This window comes from Thunnus albacares, chromosome 17 (genome assembly GCF_914725855.1).
Source record: "Thunnus albacares chromosome 17, fThuAlb1.1, whole genome shotgun sequence".
Taxonomy (NCBI): Eukaryota; Metazoa; Chordata; class Actinopteri; order Scombriformes; family Scombridae; genus Thunnus; species Thunnus albacares.
This window is the reverse complement of record NC_058122.1, coordinates 24,860,193-24,878,677: the sequence shown is the minus strand read 5'-3', so window position 1 is coordinate 24,878,677 and position 18,485 is coordinate 24,860,193. Positions and strand designations below refer to the sequence as shown.

At 42.2% G+C, this 18,485-nt stretch overlaps 1 protein-coding gene across 2 annotated transcripts in view; it reads left to right on the top strand.

Moving 5' to 3' along the window:
• cacng2a (calcium channel, voltage-dependent, gamma subunit 2a) overlaps window positions 1-18,485 on the top strand; it is a 68,499-nt gene that overhangs the window by 42,401 nt on the left and 7,613 nt on the right. The window contains exon 2 of one of the 2 annotated variants that reach the window (XM_044332082.1): window positions 2,597-2,680. In XM_044332082.1, coding sequence (XP_044188017.1) covers window positions 2,597-2,680 — 84 coding nt within the window. Of the gene's footprint in view, window positions 1-2,596; window positions 2,681-10,492; window positions 10,718-18,485 lie in introns of those variants that run through there. The other variant, XM_044332083.1, reaches the window with a different exon arrangement.

Here is an 18,485-nt window from a genome sequence, read left to right as displayed (position 1 = left end):
GCCAGCTGCAAACCAAATCTTACACCCACTTGATAACGCTGTTAAGACACACACATGGTGCTCTGTGGGCTGCTGCTGCTGCTAGTTTGCTCAGACAGCTCCACTGGGAACGTGCAATGTAGTCGTATGTAAACACAAGTCATCTCTCAGTGAAATATGCTCCAAGAGGAGGCACGAGTGTGCTCTCCCCTCCCTTCTCCTGGTAATGCAACTTATTTAAAGCTTGTTTAAGCTGGCAAGTTGAAGAGGAACATATTGTTATTTCCAGCAGCAACCTGGGGGAGTAGTTGCAGGAGGCGGCAGGGTTACACTTACTGTATTCACTAGCTCACATCTGAGAGCTGGCATGCTACAGCTAGCTCCACTGAAGCTTCTGAGGATAACAAGCCTCGAGCTTTATGCTATCGTGCTAGTTAACAGGTAACAGATCACCTTACAGCTGACTGAAACAAGTCCAATTCTAATCTCTAGTTTGCCACCGAAAGAGGAACTTTATGTAGCATATCAAAAGCATCTTGTTCAAAACTGTGCAGGTCCGTTAAACTCTGGAGGGCTTTTTCATGGCTCAGCAATTACCGAGACCTAAACTGTGACACTCAAACTTGATGTATTCCACCTCCCACTCCATCTTCCCTCGCTGTCCTTCAAACCTCTCTGTTCCCTGCCCTTTCTATATTTACCTCTACTTCCTCCGTTTCATTGTCTTTCTCCCTGCTTTTCTCTGTCTTTATCCCTGCTTTTCTCTGTCTTTATCTCTCCCTCTTTCTTGTCTTAATTGCTGTGGAACCTGTTGATGAGAATCGATAAGTGTTTTTTGATTATGGGCCAGAGCTGAGACAGAAGGAGAAAGGATAGTCGGTGCATTGGATTCTGTCCACCAAGGATTAGCGGATGTTTCATGCAGAGGTTCCCACACTCTCTCTCTCCTCCGCTACTGAAAAAAAAAAAAAATCACATTTCCTTCATTTAAACTCGATGACATTGAGACAATCCAAACAAACATTTCCCCCCATCTAAACCCATCCATCCTGCGCTGAGTCTCTTAACAGACGGCGGCGGTTGCCAGCCCGTAGGTAGCCCCGACACAAACACTGTACGCAGGTGGGCGAGCAGATCGAGAACGCTTTGATGGCTCTTTTTTTTTCAAGTGACACCCTCTCTAATGTCTGAGTGGTCATCACCGGGGGGTCCCTCTCGCTCCCCTGCATGTGGGCAGTTCACAAAGTAATAACCGCACCCCGCTGAGCCCATCATGCTTCGCTGCCAAGACCTCCTCAGCAACACCTGGCACCATGGTAACCAACACCTGTTCACCTAATTAGAGGGACACTGGAGGGAGAAGAGATGAAGAAGTTAATGAAACGCTAATCTGGTCCAATCAAACGCCCAGGCATCTGCCTGCTCACGGCAGCAGTAGTTCGCCATAATGGCCGCCTTATGGGCGCCTCCCCTGCCACGCCACCTTGAGTGACCTCATCAATGGCAAAACTCTGCTGAGTAGAGCAGTAGAGAGGAGAGCAGACAGGAGGAAGTGGGAGGTAGAGGAGAGGGATGCCTGCATGCTTCTTCCTGGATGGACAGAGTAGCTGGATGGCGAGGTGTCAGCCAAATGAACGAGCATTATGAGATGAGGTTCCCCGCGCACAGCAGTTGGAGCAGCTCCAGGTCGCACCAGCTGCGCTGCTCTTGTTTACAAGCCGCCACCTGCTGCAGGAGAGGCCTGGTGCTCAGGTCTGCTTCCTGAAGAGCATCTTCTGGTCTGTGAGAGAACCACGGCCCACTGATAGGACCTGTTTTGACAGTATTGGGTCTGACAAGCAGGAACAAAAAGTGTTTTAGATTTGCAACGAATAGTTGATTAATCAGTTTCAGTCAGAACACTCATTTTAGCTCTTTACTGTAACAACATGCATTTTAGTTTGGCGGTGTGGCTCTGCTCATGCGATGCGCTTGAACACATCTGAGCGAGCTTGAGACAGACCGTCCCTGAGCTCATTAACCCCCCTGCAGAGCCTGAGATACACAACATTTGATGAGCATGAAAAAGAAACATTCAACATCCCAAATACCTGAATGCTAACACAGGAGCATTCAGGGAGGTGGAGGAGTTCAATTCTGAAGCAGGCAGGAGTGTAGCAGCGAGGGCAGGAGGCAGCGTTGTTGTATGCAGACTAAATGAGCACAAAATGTTTATATAGACCGCCTATTGAGAGAAGCAGGTCATGGACAAACATGATTGGAGGGTGTATGGAACATGTGACTGTAAAACTGACTTCTGTGCCTGCCTGAACTACTGCAAGGCTCCATTTGTAGATCAAAAGAAAATTAATCTGCAACTATTTTAATGATTGATTAATCATTTAAGTCATTTTTCCAGCAAAAATGCCAAATATTTGATGGTTTCAGGTTCTCAAATGTGAGAATTTGATGCTTTTTTTGGTCTTACGTTGTAGTACATTGAATATTTTTGGTGTTGGAGCACATTGTGATGGGCAGTTTTCACAGCTTTCTATGATTTATCTGAAGATTAATTGAAAAAAAAGGTTAATGTCTTATATGAACTTTGCTGAAATCCGTTTTCTTTGTTCCCCAACAGGAAACTTCAAAGGGATGTGTAAACAGATAGACCACTTTCCCGAAGAAACAGATTACGAAGCGGACCCATCTGAGTACTTCCTACGTGAGTATATGTCCTCTTGTTTTTCACGGGTGTCCGTGCTGTGTGCGCCGTTAGATTGATAGTCTTTTGCTGCTCAAGTGTTCGTCTCAGAGTCTGTTTTGAAGAAAAATGACCCAAAGGAAAAATCAGGCATTCCTCCCCATGTTCTCTTGACACTTAACTCAGAATATTTTTGAAATTTGTCCCACTTTTTTTGCTCCCGTCTCAGACTGGAGCCCGGTGCCAGTAACTGCTCTTGGCCCGTGTGTCACTGCTGTCTCTGCCTGCTTTTAGCAAGAGGCTGGCCAGGCTGAGCCCTGCCAAGCAGCTCGTCTGTTTTTACTGCTTGGCTGTGTGTAACATAACGTGCAGTGTTACAGTCGGCTGTGTACCCTGTAAACACAGCCCATTGATTTCTCTTCTCTTTTCCTTTGTGCAAGCAAGACAGAGATGCTTGTCGAACTCATTTGCCTGCTAATCCTAAAAAAATCACAACAATGACTCGGAGCTCATGATGTACTGTTAGTATCGTTAGCTCAATACTCCGTTCTGATTGGCCAATTAACGTGTTTGGGTTGTTTATTTCTAAGTAGCAGACTTCCTGTTTGACAGTTAATCCCAAAAATGTTGCTGTTGAGATTAGAAACATGAAAGATTTTCCAAATATTTCCTTTAATGTATTCAGAGGTCTGACACTTTTCATTACTGGTTAGATACTGGAAGGCAATCTTGATTTGTTCGTGTTGTTATGGTTACTGGTTATGCTTCAGTGTAGCCTATTGATGACGGAGACAGCCGTTTCTATGGTCACTGTCACAGTGTAGCATCAGATGAAAGCGGCAAATGTTTCTATGGTTACAGCTCTGCTCCGCTGTTGTGTAACTTACAGTAATACAGAAACTACTGGTTTCGAAGGATGGAAAGTAACTAAGAGCATAATAATATTGTCTTGTAATGTACTTTGGTTTTTGAGTACACACTAAATCAATAAATATATTTTTATTTTTTTTAGTTTAGTTTTCATTTAATTATGCTGTTGTGGCCCAATCAGGAGGATTTTCCTTTTTGCTTTGGACGTCTATTCAATTCAATTCAGTTCAACTTTATTTATCCCCAGCAGAACAATTTAAAAGTATAAAATTATAATACAATAAATAATTAAAACACCAACAGAGTACATAGTAATAAGTGCTAAAACTAAAGTGCATATTTTGAAAATGCGCATTGTTTGTCATTTTTCATTGTATGGCAGATATCTGTGAGGACAGCTTTGATAAAGAAACATTTTGGAGAAGCATTAGTTGGTAGATTATATCTTTATTGAAAAGTTTACTTGGACACATGTAACACAGTAATATTACTTCTGCTTCCATTTGGATATGCTGGTCATTGCTCCAAACCTGCTTATAGTCTTTAACTGTACGGTTCATTATAATCAGTGTTGGGCATTAACACATACAATTATGGGTTTATTTTTTTCAAATAGTGAAATTCAGTACTTACATTACAGTTACTAATCCCAGTAACGCCTCGTTCCTTAAATAATTTGGGCGTTTTGCTTGTTCAGTGTCTTACTGGGAGTTTGATGGAGGGTTGATATCAATTTGGTTTGCATCCAAACATGTTAGCTTGGCGTAAGGACCGGACGTAGTCGGCCTTTACCAGAAAAAGAGAAAACACACTCCCAGAAACTCCAGTGCCATATTATTTACATGTTAGCTGGCCTGCTAACATTAGCCACTGGTAAATCTAATATACATCAAAGGATTCCTGGTTTCGTTCAGACTTGGAGGATGTGTGTGAATCTGGGGCTAACATTAAGCTAGCTGTTGTTGGTCAGTAAATCCCTCCAAAACTGAGGCTGGTTGCTCGATAAACTACAGTGTCTTGTTTTCTATTTGTACAGGTGTTAAATACAGAATATGTGACACGTGGGTGTGTTGACTTTGGGCTGCGTAAAAGCCACTGACAACGTAACTACTACTACTACTTTTGCAGTCTAGCACTTAGCAAAGAAATGTGATAATTCAGTTTAATTTATTAGGATCCCCATTAGCCATTACATTAGGCAACAGCTACTCTATCGCGGGTCATGGACAGTTTAAAATCATAAAGAGAAAACACACGAAACTGAGGTAAATTGGTGAAAACGCAGGTAATGTGATGAAACAATTTGTTTCATTCAGTAATATGTAATAATCAAGTCTGACTATACTAAGTGTTTTCTTTCTTATATTTGATAATATGCCACATTCCTCATTAACCTCAGCACTAAAAACCACTGCCAATGTCCCGAGTCCCTGTTGACCCCTGATGTGGTGCATCCTGCCCCCCCCCCCCCCCCCCCCCCGCCCCGCTGCAGCCTGCAGTGGTTTGAAACTAGAAGTCAGAAAGTGTCCGTCTCCTCGTCTCCATCAGCGGGGACAGTAATTGAGGCCTCTCAGAGAGCCGAGCAGTGCGTGCCAGTGCTGGAGATTAAGCCCAGCCAATTAGGCTGTGTTTGACTTAGCGCTCTGAGCGCTTGTTCCCGTCCGTATGTGCCAGAGAGAACGGTTATGATAACAGCTCTGGTAATGATTCTAACAATGCCGAAGCCTCGGCGAAGGCAGATCAGTCTTATAACGAGGCGTCTCTCATGCTGGGGATGACAGGGTCGCGGGGCGGAGGCTGCTCGTCGGGCCCTCGGATCACCGACGCTCTTGTGTGCACGCGCGCGAGTGTGTGTGTGTGTGTGTGTTAACCTCTTCCCAGGCTGTGATTGGAGGAGAAGGCCGCAGTGCTCCCAGTGGCTTGCCAATTAGGACACTCACATCCATAAATATTTCAGCCTCCTTCTTATATAGGTCAGGCCTCTCTCGATCGCTCTCTCTCTCTCTCTCTCTCACTCACTCTCTCTCCGCCTGTCTTTACCCTCGCACCCGTAATTTTTCATGTCAGGAGTTGTACAGCACCTATTGTCATTTCCCTGGCAAGTAAGAGAGCCGTGATGATTCAGAGCGTTTAAACCAGTCTGCCTGTTTAAACGTGTGAGCGGCATGTACGGGTGCACGAGGAGGTCATAGGGGACACGGCACCTCGGTGGGTGTCTCCGTGTTAATCCCTGGTGGTGTATTTTTATATCTGCCCATTTCCATTTCGTGGACACACACCTGATATTTCCATAATGAGGAGTTTCACGGTGCCTCTGGGTGGCCAGAGACGGAGAAAAGCTGCCTCTGCTCTCACATGCAGGGGAGGAAGAGGGGGGGGGGGGGTTTGTAGTTATGCAACACAAATGATGTCACTTCAGGTGAAGGCCCAGCGGAAGTGACATCACCGGGGAGCTTGCCGGTCCAAAATCGAGGGGACACGCGGTGATGTCATCGCATAACGTGGAGAGCAGGGAAATATTTGGTGCTGAGCAAAAAACGGAGGAATCTGATTCTGCTAAACATGCACCCCCGCTCCATCACACAAAACACACACCAACACTGATCCGCTGTCCTGACATCCACACACACACACACACACACACAAATACATACAAACACCCCACATATCAGCAGCGTGTGTGTGTGTGTGTGTGTGTCTTTTCTGTGAGTCCTCAGCTCTCCCAATAGCAAAGCAGTTTGCACATCCACACGGGATTATATAAGCCAGCTGAGGCGCACTAAAGCGCCAGTGGGTTTTTAGATCATGCCGTGTCGGAGCTCCCATCATCCACTGCTCTATTGGGCGCTAAGCAGCTGAGAGAAGAAAGAGGGAAAGAAAACGCCCAGTTATGCAAGCTACTAATACAAAAACTGAAAGACATCAATTCAGTGTAACAGAGAGAGGAAGATCATGTGAGGGGAGGAGAGATGAGTGTGTCTGATTCCCCTGGATGCATGCTGGTGTTGGAAATTATCTGTTAGTCAGAGGGGGGGCTTTTTTCTCTCTCTTGAAATGACTTTTAGAAATGTTTGTCTTCTTTTCGGGTAAAAACTATCAAATAATACCTAATATGCTGTAAAATAAGCTCTGTGTGGAGAAGCTGCTGCAGGTCTTAGAGGACAATGTGGCCATTTTCCATTTTCTATCCCCAACAGGTTCATCTTCCATCTCCTCCATTGCTGATTTATTTTTGCGTGGGTTTTCTCTTATTCCTGACCCCATGGTGCTAACATTTTCTACCGCTTTAGGCGATGTATTTGCTTGTTTTCACATCAAAAACCACTTTGTTTTTCTCACCCAACAGCACAGAATCCCCCAGTCATGCAGTGTGTGGTATACTGAGTATACACTATACTGTTTGACAGTAAATATATAAGAAAGTGACATTAGAATGGCTTTATTAATTTAAAATTAAAAAACAAAAGATTTGTGAGTAATATACATACATACATATACATACATAATATGTTTTTAGGTGGATTTATTGGTATATTTTGCATTTCTGAGCATTCACCAGAGCTTTTTTATCATTGTCCACCATATTTTCCGTGTCTTGATTTGCTCCTTCATTTCCATCACACATTATCATGTGGTTAAGATTATGTTATCAGAAATAGTATGTACAACATGTTGTCCAACCACATCAGAAATGACATGCTATATTGTTCAAATATGGGGACAACGGTGGCAATTTTAAAACAGTCTCTCCTCGAAGACATTCACAGTGTTGCACTCAGTTGTTCACGTGAAAAGTGACAGAAATATTCGTGTCCGGAATGAAAAAAGACAAGAGAAGTTCAAACCTTGGCTTTCTCACCTCCGCAAAGCTGGCCGATCATGGTGTGAAGTGGGTGTAAATATCTGACAGTCGGTTACAGAAAAATAGCCGGACACAGCTTCCCCCTAAACCAGCATTAGAAAGGTGTGGGGGAAGGAGGTTTCCGTAGCTATTCAACCATCCGACATGTCGTTCTGACAGAGTATACTGGCCCCTTAACACAATATCCATGTTCATTACAAACTCAACAGTTGCTAGCAGCCAGATATCATGGTCTGACCCGGACTAGCAACAAAGCACTTCTTGATATTTGGGCAGACAGAACCATCTTCCTGTATTCCAGTTCTTGCTCCCGCCCCAGACACATCTAACCAATGAGAGAAGTGTTCTCACATGGTCTTTGATGATGTACTTTGGTTCGCTTTGTGTGTGAAAAGAACGCAACAAGTTAACCGACTCATCCACTGATTCAGACCAGAGTAAACAAACTACAGGTTTGAAACCACCCTTTAAATTTATCATTTTGTCCTGTATGAACCCACAACATACTGAAACACAGTCAGAATAAGTTTGCAGTATAGGATTAGGGCACAGCGATGGGCTCCCACAGTCAACATGAAATAATGTGATAAAAGTGAAGTGCAAAAAAAAAAAAGGAGTATTCCTAATTATTGGCCCATTTTCTCACCTTTTTAAGTTTCTTTATGAACTTTCCTGGGTGTTTTTGCCCCGAGCCAGCGTTAATCCCTGCCTCTGGTGTTTGCATGCGTTCATCTGAGAGTATACACTGACATTGATGACAGAAGGGCACTCCTGTCACAGCCTGTGTCACCCTGGGGCCTCGCAGCAGACTGGACGCTGGCCTGAACAGGCTTTGGCGTCGCCCGATAAAATCAATGGGTCTGGGGCAGGACACGCAGGGGCTTGTAGGGCAGCGGGGGCGGGGAGGCGGGGAGGCGGGGAAGGTGGGGGGGTGGGGGGGGGAGCAGAGGGTGGCAGCAACGCCGAACCAGCGCACAGACAGTCTCTCTAGTACCAGTTTGTGTACAAGTTTGTGTGTGAGTGGGGGGCGGGAGGCGGGAGAGACTCACCAGAGGGTGATCACATGACCTGACAGAAGCATATATAATGTGTTAATACTCTACTCATAAGTTAACATGTTAAATCCAGCTAGTGCCCCTGTGTTTGCTTTAGCAGGTGTCCCAGTATGTCACGGTGACATTGAGCGTCCTGCGGTATCCTAGGCAACAAATAAGGAATCCATTGACTGATACATAAAACACACAGCACACAGACATGGGCCAATAAATTAAAAGCCAATCATTTTTGTCCTGGTTGACCGAGTGAGTGCTAGCACTCTAACTTTATATCTTATTAACGGGGAAATATGGAGGCAGCGCAGCTTGTAAAACACAGAGGTGGAAGAGTGTGTCCTCGTATTAAAGCGAGATTAGAATTTACGGGACGAGCCGCTGTGTTTGGCTGTCACTGGGGCATCATCAAAAGACGGCTGCGCCCTCTCAGATCAGTTTTACATGCACACATTTAATCATCAGTTGTGAGCTGTTACAGCATGAAAATTCCCACCGCTGTTAGAGAAAAATGGCAAATTACATACTTGTGTCCTTTTTATCTCCAGACATAAAGCAGCAGAGAGTCAGGTTTGACAGTTTGTGGGCTTTTTTTTTTTTTTTTTTGTGAAAACCGTATCAAAATGAGTAGTGTTTTTTTTTTTTTAGTGTTGCAATCCAGAAGGAAAGCTGATCCACATGCAATCAAAAGGAAAATGACCTCCAGCTGCTGCGGCGTAAAGAAGAAACAACGGGTGTACACAGTGTACGGCTCGATAGATGAAGTCTCTATGAGATACATCATAGAGTTGTGCTTTGTGTGCATATTTCTAGGTCGCAAAAATATAAGATAATGCCTCACTTGGACATATTTTAGGGGGAAAGTCACAAAAAAGAGAGTTGTTTTTTTAACCCTCTGTGGCTTATAAAGAGCAGTGGATTCGAGCCAGTTGTCTGAGATGTTTTATGGGTGCAGTTATATCAGGATGATACCAGTCCACTTAAAGGCACCGTGTGGAGTTTCTGACCACTAGAGGCACTGTGGAGCAACGGTTTTATGAGTTTAATGGATGAACACGACCTGTGCAATTCACACCCTGCTGTTTATTTCACGCTACTCTGCTGATCGATGGTTGTAACTCGGTAACTCACTGATAAACGATACAACAGCAACAACAGTGAAGAAGAACACTGCTAGCATGCAAACACTGATGTAAACAATGCAGGATTTATATATATATACATATATATTATTCGCAAATGTTTTATGGAGGAAGGAAATGCAATCAGCACATTTGTTTCTATTTTGATGAGAAACACAGAATGTAAACAGAGACTTTATTTGTTTACAAGAAAACTTCCACATGGTACCTTTAAACTCTGGTCGCTGCCGGTAGGAAATATGACTTATAGCATTTCTGACAGTCACTGTAGTTTATCACGTTGTCAAGAATTAAATTATGAAAGAGGCGAAACATGCATTAACTGATTTTCTTACTGACATGTCATCACCGTTTAAGTTGATATGTTGAACTTGTTAGCAAACAGTTGCTAACAGGCAACTGTTTTTTTTTTTTACCTTTCAGCCACATCATCCCCAAAACATTAGAATTAGTCATAAAAGTCATTTAGTCTTTAATATTTGAGACCATTTTTAAAAAATATTATTACTGAAAAATCATTCAATGGGACAAATAACTTTTACTGTATCATTTTCTCAAAAACATAGCAAATCATGCTCAAGAAATGATCACATACATCTGTGTTAATTTTGTGCGTAACCTCATTCATATTATTTTTTTATTATTAACGAGTCTAGTTTGATTTATGCTTGTTGACATGTTTGTCCATGTTGGCCTGCGTTAACGGGCTTCTGCCGATATGAATCATCTCTTTCATCATTAGATCATCATACTTCTACCAAGTCGTCATTTTCAGTTGTTTTAAAATAGAAAGATGTATTGTTGACTAGATTTCTAGATTATCGTTTCGTTGGATGAGTCACGTCTGCTTCAAGATAAACACTGATTTCATGTAAATGACAGTAGCTAAAATCAAGCGGCTATAAAATAACACAGCCCTTATGTCATTTATTGATTAATAATGCATATCAGTGTAACTTGAAACCTGTATTGAGGCAGCTCAGTGTTTAATTCCCCCCCCCCCCCTTGCTCATGTGTGATGTCGGCCATGCTAAGCTCCTGCAAGGCGGCGTGGAGAGTGGGAGAGAGTCGGGTGCGGCGCTGTCACGCAGACGTTCAGGCGTGATCTGTGGGGACATCAGCAGTGGAGTGGAGGGTAATTACAGTAATTGAAATGTGTTCTGTGGAGGGAACTTAAATTGTCTGAGCGGGCCTGTCATGTGAAGTGATTTCAGTGTGAGGGAGTTCTTGTACAGTGCTCCACTGACCCGTCTGTGTGTGTGATGGTATGTTAATATGACAGAGCAGTATTCAGTGGGAGGACTACTTGGCTCTAATGGTAGTGGTGTGTGTGTGTGTGTGTGTGTGTGTGTGTGTGTGTGTGTGTGTGTGTGCAGGCATCATCCGTGTACACCTTTACATTTACAGGCCGGGGATTGTGTGTGTGTGTGTGTGTGTGTGTGTGTGTGTATATGGTGAAGTGTGTTTTGTTCCCACTGAAAAATACAAAGACTGAAACTGAGAGATTGATTTTTGTTTGAGGGCGTCCACAAATATCACAGAAACATGATATTGTTTTTGGCTGTGTACCAAGTATTACTTAAACCAAACCTTCATCATAATAACCCCTGTGTCACTTCTGATCATTACACATTAATCTATTCAGGATAAAGTTTACTTATCAAACCTACACTGTATTTAAGTTTTCTTTGATTTTTAAGGGAAGTTTTTGAGTGAATAGACTCAGAAATACAAGGTACCTACAGAGAAACTTCAACAGTCTAAAGTCTAAAACCTTTTAAAACAACTGTTATTTCAACTTTCTCATAATCAACACTTATGAGATTAACTGTTTAAATCAGTCATTCTTGTTTAACCCTTTCCGGGCGGCTGTGACTCAGGAGGTAGAGCAGGTTGTCCACTAATCAGAAGAATCGGCGGTTTGATCCTCGGTTCCTCCAGTCTGCATGTCGAAGTGTCCTTGGGCAAGATACTGAAACCCTAATTGCTCCCAAAGGCTGCGCCATGAGTGTGTGTGTGTGTGTGACATGTAGTGTAAAACGTTTCTAGAAGGGCGCTATATAAATGCAGTCCATCTTTACGGTTTACTCTCCACTAGAGAGACCCAGTTTGCGTCAAAACTCTGTTCCCCTTAATCTCAAAATTATGACTCTGTCAAACCAGAACACACAGAAATCATGTACACATGCTGCAAAAATCAGATCAGATGAAGCTTTTTTCTGCAATCTGTTAAGGATGAACAGGAGTAAATCCACTTTGAATCATAGAAAAAAATGTTCCTTATAACATGAGATCTTGGTTCATGATCATCACATTTATTTTCTCCAGTAAAAGTAATGCAGTTGATGTTCATACAGCTGCAGCCATGTCTGTGTGTAAACCAGAAGTGTTGAAAAGCAAAACTCTAAACAAACAAAATGATGTCACTATGATAAAATAAATGTAAACAGGGTTTCTATATGTTGTTCGTCTGGCACTATCAATATCAAAATGTCCCATCAACATGGTTCTTATAATAATAATAATAATAATAATAATAATAATAATAATAATAATAAACTTAATTTCTATAGAACAAGTCGTGCATGAAACGCAGTAGAAAGTGCTTAACGTAAAAGCAGAGAATCATTTACAATAAAATAATAATAAATAAACTGGGATCAAATTAAATTAAAACAGCAGGATAAAAACAACCGTTAGGTAAAAGTGTCGACCCTCAAACCTTCAGACAGACTGCTCCAGAGTTTTGGGGCGTAATTAACGAAGGCTGCGTCTCCGTGCCTTTTAGTTCTGACCTGGTTTGAGTTAGAGGATCTATGGGAGCTGGAAGGCACATATGTCTTAAGATGGGGCCAAGCTATTCAGTCATTTAAAACCAGTAAAAGAACTTTAAAATGGTATCACTGGAACCAAGAAGTTAAAAACTTCTGGACACAAAGAAATTGTAATGTAATTGCATTTACATGTGTTGTTTCATGTGTAGAACTACTCACATGAAACATGACAATGATGATGCCTAACTTGACATATAGTGACTGTGCAATAAGCTTATAAATCAAATATTGAGAACTTAAATTAAAATTAAAAAAAAAAAAAAAAAGATTTCAAAGGGCTAAAGGAAGAATCCCGTTATTATCTCTGAAAATAAGAGTATGGTTTGTTTCTATGTGAAAAGCATCATGAGATAACTTTGTGATTCGTCGCTATATAAATAAAATCGACTTGACTAGAATATAAACTGATGGTAATACAAACGAGGAAAAACAAAACACCTTGTTAATGAATCCCCAAAGGTGTCTTTAACGTCAAATCTGAACATCTCAGCTCTTATTCTTGTTCCACTTTATAAATGCCAGTGAGTGAGACCTGCATTTACTTTTGCAATCAATTCAAGTCAAATTGCATTCTGCCTGCAAACGTGAGTTGTCGAGACTCATAAGCTTTTAAATTCAGACTGAAAGCTGCGTAAGTGTTGTTGTGCATTTTGAATTTAGCCACCAAAAGCTAATTTCCATTGTATTTTAACACACTCGGTAGCCGTTCCCACCGTTTCTGAGAGATGTTTTGTGGATGTTTGATGCTGAGGAGGGGGGAGGAAGGGTTGAGAGTGGGGGGCAACGAGCCTCTTGGTCAGGACGAGGACGGTGCAAGGGCTCAGTATTGAGGAAGAAGAGGAGGAGGTGTGGAGGGGATTAATAAGCGTTTGTAGTATTAAATCAATGTGCCTGGGAGCTGAGGCACCTGATTAGCATGACCCTGTCCTGCACATCAGCACATTCAGGGCTGGGGGAGGCTGATTAAGAGCCCATGCTAATTTCCTCTCAACCCTGTCAATGAAAGAGAGAGAGAAAGAAAGTAAGAAAGTCAGAGAGAAAGAGAAAGAGAGAGGGGAGTAGGAAGGAGGTGGAAGGTGCAAAGAGACGCATTTGTTAAGAGGTCGATGTGCGTGTTTATTCACATGTACAGTTCGTGTGTGTAGTGTCAGTGGGTGTACTGTTCATGCACATGAGTTATGTTTATGTGTTTCATGGGTGTTAGTTGAGTGTTTCAGAGCAAATATCAAATGAAAATGATAAGAACTGTGATTTGGGAGCGTTACTTGTGTAGAAAACTCAAATATTAAGAGGGTCACAGGAGCTGTAAGCTGTTGTGTTAATTTATTACATGTATAGAATACATGAAACAATGAACTGATCTACGTACAAGTATTGTGTGTGTATCCAAAGTCTGATATATCTTATTACTCTTAAACCTCTGTTGTCGTCCAAAAACTATTAAAAACACATCAGTGAGCCGCACCGCTGCACTGGATGACATGTTCCTTCACCACATGTTAGTTTGTTTAGAAACGGCTCCAAAGACTAATAACAGCGATCACGTTTTCAGTCTCCGGAGAGTAGTTCTGTGTAAGGCAGACGACACTGCGCATGTTTGCTGAAGTTCTTTGAAAACTTAACAATGTAGTCTAAAGTCAAGAGATATAAGATATATCAGGCTTTTGATACACACACAATACTAGTAAGTAAATCAGTTAATTGTTGGTTTGGCTCTGCGCATGAGATTTGTTGACAATAAGAAAGATATAGAAAATCACCAGCCAAATGCTTTAAATTAATCACACAATATAATACACAAAATACTTCTTTAATAGAACAAAATCATCAGTGGTGCAGCCAGTTGGATTTAGAAGTCACATAATTAGTTACATGTGCATTTTTCATCCCCAGAAATGCAGCTGGATTAAGCAGCTTTAGAAGTTTTGGTGAAAAATGATTTAAAACCTATGAAGATTTTCCGCAACTCTGTGTTTAGTAGATTAATTCCCTCGTGTGTTCGTGTGCCAGTCGGTGAGTTTTGGTTTGCGATGTATGAAACCGATCAGCTCAACACAAAGCTGCCTCTAAACATTCTGATTATGTACCAGTTGGACCCACCGTGGCGTTGAGGAGGACTAGCTGCTGTAGAAACCCAGCCACGGGTGATGAGTCTCATTAAGCTGTTTGTCGGTGCCAGCGCTCGGACACCAGCCTGAGCTGCAGTCATGCCAATCAATACAGTACACACAGTATCCGCTCTCACCCTGTGTCTCTGTGAGCAGGTTGGCACGCACGCTGGCAGGGATGGCAGTGCCGGGTGGGGCTAACCAGCCCTCCATCGCTCATTACTACAGCTCCCTGCCGCGGCGCAGCCACCGATTGGCCGGGCAGAGCGAGACGCCGCCTGCGTCTGAACGCTATCAGACCTGGAGAGAAGACAGGCAGCAAGTCTTCCTCAGTGCTTGGAGAGATTAATGTATGACTCATTACTTGTTTCAAGAGTAATCTCATCACTGTCCTGTACTCCTTATTAGCTTACTTTTCCATTCTCCAAAGACTGGGGAACTCAGTCACCCTACCTCATCCCGTAAAAGTGTATATGAAGCATCAGAGACACCAAATAGTGACAATATTCAGTGATCTTGCTCAATAAAATCAACGTAGATGAGATTTCCTTCCATCTGGAAAGAGAAAACTTGTGTGTGTTAATTCTCATTTCGGCTGCTGATAGAAAAAACAACCAGTGATAGTGGTTAAATAGAAACTAACCAGTATAAATAGAAATCGGTTACAGTTTCAGAAAAGCTGTAATTTTTGCTCTTTTGTCCTTTCAATAATTCTGTTTCATGAATTTAAACCAGTTTGATGCAACTTGCAGCAATTTATACTATAAATTTAGCTCACTGGGATTTTAGGCGAGATGAAAATGTAGATAAACTGTATTCTGTAAGTGATTCAGTTCTAATTTTGATGAGAATTATTCATTTTACACAATAGCTATACTTTCCTTAAACATAATAAAACACACTACAATGTGTCAGCAGCCAACCAAAGAGAGGAGAACTGTCGAAGGGGGAAGCAACGAGGAAATGCACGATGGGTGTTGAGCTCCACAAACAGTCCTTAACTGGGTGTCAACTGTGGGTGTCGTTGGGGGGGGGGGAGAAACAAAAGATGCGCCAATCTCTGTGATTGTGACCATGACCCAAATCAAAACGGCGACCTCAGCGCTAATCACAGGGCTCCCGAGAGCATCCTTTCATGTGGGCCGAGGCGACGGCTTCAGAAACACAAGACGCTGCGGAGGTCGCTGCTGTCATTAGCTATTAGCGCGGAGGTCAAAGCTTTCATTTGGACGGGGTCGTTGTTTTGCAGCAGCCCGGAGATTGACAGCGTTTTACCACGCAGGAAGAGTCGCCACGGCTCCCTCCCAGGACTGTAGCCATCCCAGCAGCCTTCTGTTAGAATAATGTCACCCTGGCTGAGATAATCGCCATCCACCGGTCCTCCTCCGAACGCTGTGAAGTTGTAATAGATGTACAGTTAATGAGTAGCCTATCACAGTTGAGGATGACATGATGACGGTGGTATTTCAGTCATTCTAGTAGATGTATACAAATAATCACACACTTAAACACGAATAGAGTTTTTCTTAAGTAAGCCTTTCATATATAAAACTATAAAATAGGTCCTCCACCATAAATGGGTACACGTGACCTCTATGTATTAATTTATCACATTCATAAAACACACTGAATATTATTTTATGTATTTTAAACATGCACTTCTGCAGCAATGTCACCCTGGCAGAGATAATAGCTGTACACGGGCCCTACTTGAAACGCTGTGAAGTTGTAACAGATGTACAGTTAATCACACATAATCTCACACTACAAGACTAAAGTTAGAAATAAAGTTTCTGAAGGCTTTTAAAAAATATATGTTTATCCCTCAGTTTGGATTAACGTTTCATTTATTTAAGCATTTAAGCCATCATGAGCCACTGAAGCGAGTAAAATGAACACAAAAAAATGTCATTTTATTGCAGGTTTTATAGAGTTCTTGTGCAGCTCTGATCGGTTAGAAACCTTTAACATGTCAGAGGTGGTTGACATGATTAGTCGATAGTTAATGTTTAATAGAGGCTCAATCTATCAACAGATCAATAAATTTGTCTTCTCTTGTACAGGACTGTTAAACATTGTGTATCATGGATCTGTCCTTTTTTTTCCTGCACTAACCCATCCACAGCAGAGACTAGTTCCTGTCTATCTGTCAGCCTGTCAGTCTCTGTCTGCCTCCCCCCCCGGGGGTGCTGCTGTGCTTAAATATCCCTCCAGGCAGGATCCAAAACTCTGACAGGGGCTCAGCCGATCCTTAAAAGATGGAAAGTGAAGATGTGAAACCTCCAGAATGTGGCGAGGAAGGATTGATTTGAAATAGGTGTCCTCTCAGATAGGAGCTGTAGCAGCCTCACTGCCTTGGGGCATAGTTATTGCCCTGTCGTCCTCCAACAATTCCCATCCTCGGCCCTCACTGCAGGCAACAAGCTGCTCAGAGACACGGCTATCTGAGCTTCGTACGTACGCTATATGAACACTGACACATTCAGTATTATGCAGGAGAACAGAGTGCATCCTGGCATGAAAAATCTGCAGGGACTTCAGCCTTTTCTTCCGAGGTAGAGCATGGTCAGCCAAACCCAGGGGCACGTTGGCGCAGCAAACTGCAGCCCGATCCCAGCGAAGGCAGAGTGCATGCTGGGAGGTCACTGTGAAGGTCACTGCACTTTTCAGTGTGCAGCTAAACATGGATGTTAATACAGAGAATCCATAGGAGTGGAGAAGCACTCTGGGCCAGCCGATCCTCGAAGCCATGCAAATGAGTTGGATCCTCTTGCCCTGGAAAGCTCCAACATCACATCGTTGCTTTCAAGATTTCTCAGAAACTCTCCAAACCTGAGGCATTTGTTCTGTAGAGACCAGCTGATTTTTTATATCCTTGGATATAATGTGTTTAAAGAAGGGTTTAAATAATATGTGCTTGATGACATTGAAAGTTCCTAAAACAGCATTTTGACACTCAAACTGTCCACTGATATACAAGCTACTGGAAGTTTTTTAGTATTTACTGTTCAGGGCAGGATCATCTAGCACCACTGTTATACACATTATACTTCATTAGTTTAATCTGTGCAAAAACTTTATCTATAAAACATCAATTTGATGTTTTACACTGGGTTATGTGTCTTACTCTTTCTTGGCCCTGAGCAGTGAAGAGTAAGGTTATGGTCAAAGTGTCAATTTTAAATTTAGCATTTGTTCAGATTAAAAAAACTAGATATAACATGTTAATTAGTAAGCTTTAGAGATACTGGTTGGCGGACTTTGTTTCCTTTGGACAGAGCTAGGCTAGCTATTTTTTTCCATGTTTCTAGTCTTTGTGCTAAGCTAAGCTAACCAGCTGCTGGCTGTAGCCTTACATTTAATGGACAGATATGAGAGTGATATCAAACATTTGGGGAATGTGACAGCAAAGTCTCTTCCAAATAAACTAATTTTACATAAATCCTTTTAAATGCTTGTCTCTGGGTCTAACCTAAAGTAAATACAGAAAGTAGCCCCCTGATTAGCTATTTTTGCAAAGCTGGCTAACCTACCTAGCTACCTGTTTGGTTAGCCAGCTAGCAAACTATCAATTCATCTCCTTCTCCTGTAATAACAAATATTTATTGCTCATCGTGCCCACTTAGATATTATGTATATACTGTAGCACAAGTTTATTGTAACACAGAAAGCTTTGATTGCTTTGTTGGGATGGTTATCGCAGTTGCTTAAACTAGCGTATGGAGAGCTAGCTGACCTAGAGAAGTAAACATGAGATTGTGTCAAATTGTAAAGGTTTTGTTCCTAATGATATTTTGGGCTAAATGATGAAAGTGACTTAAATAAAACAGCTGCTTAGTGGGAGAAAAAATCGAAATCACCTCAGTGTAATCAGATTATAGTGCTGCAACTAACGATTATTTTCACGATTAATTGTTTGGTCCATAAAGTGTCATAAAACGGTGAAAAATGACTATCACTG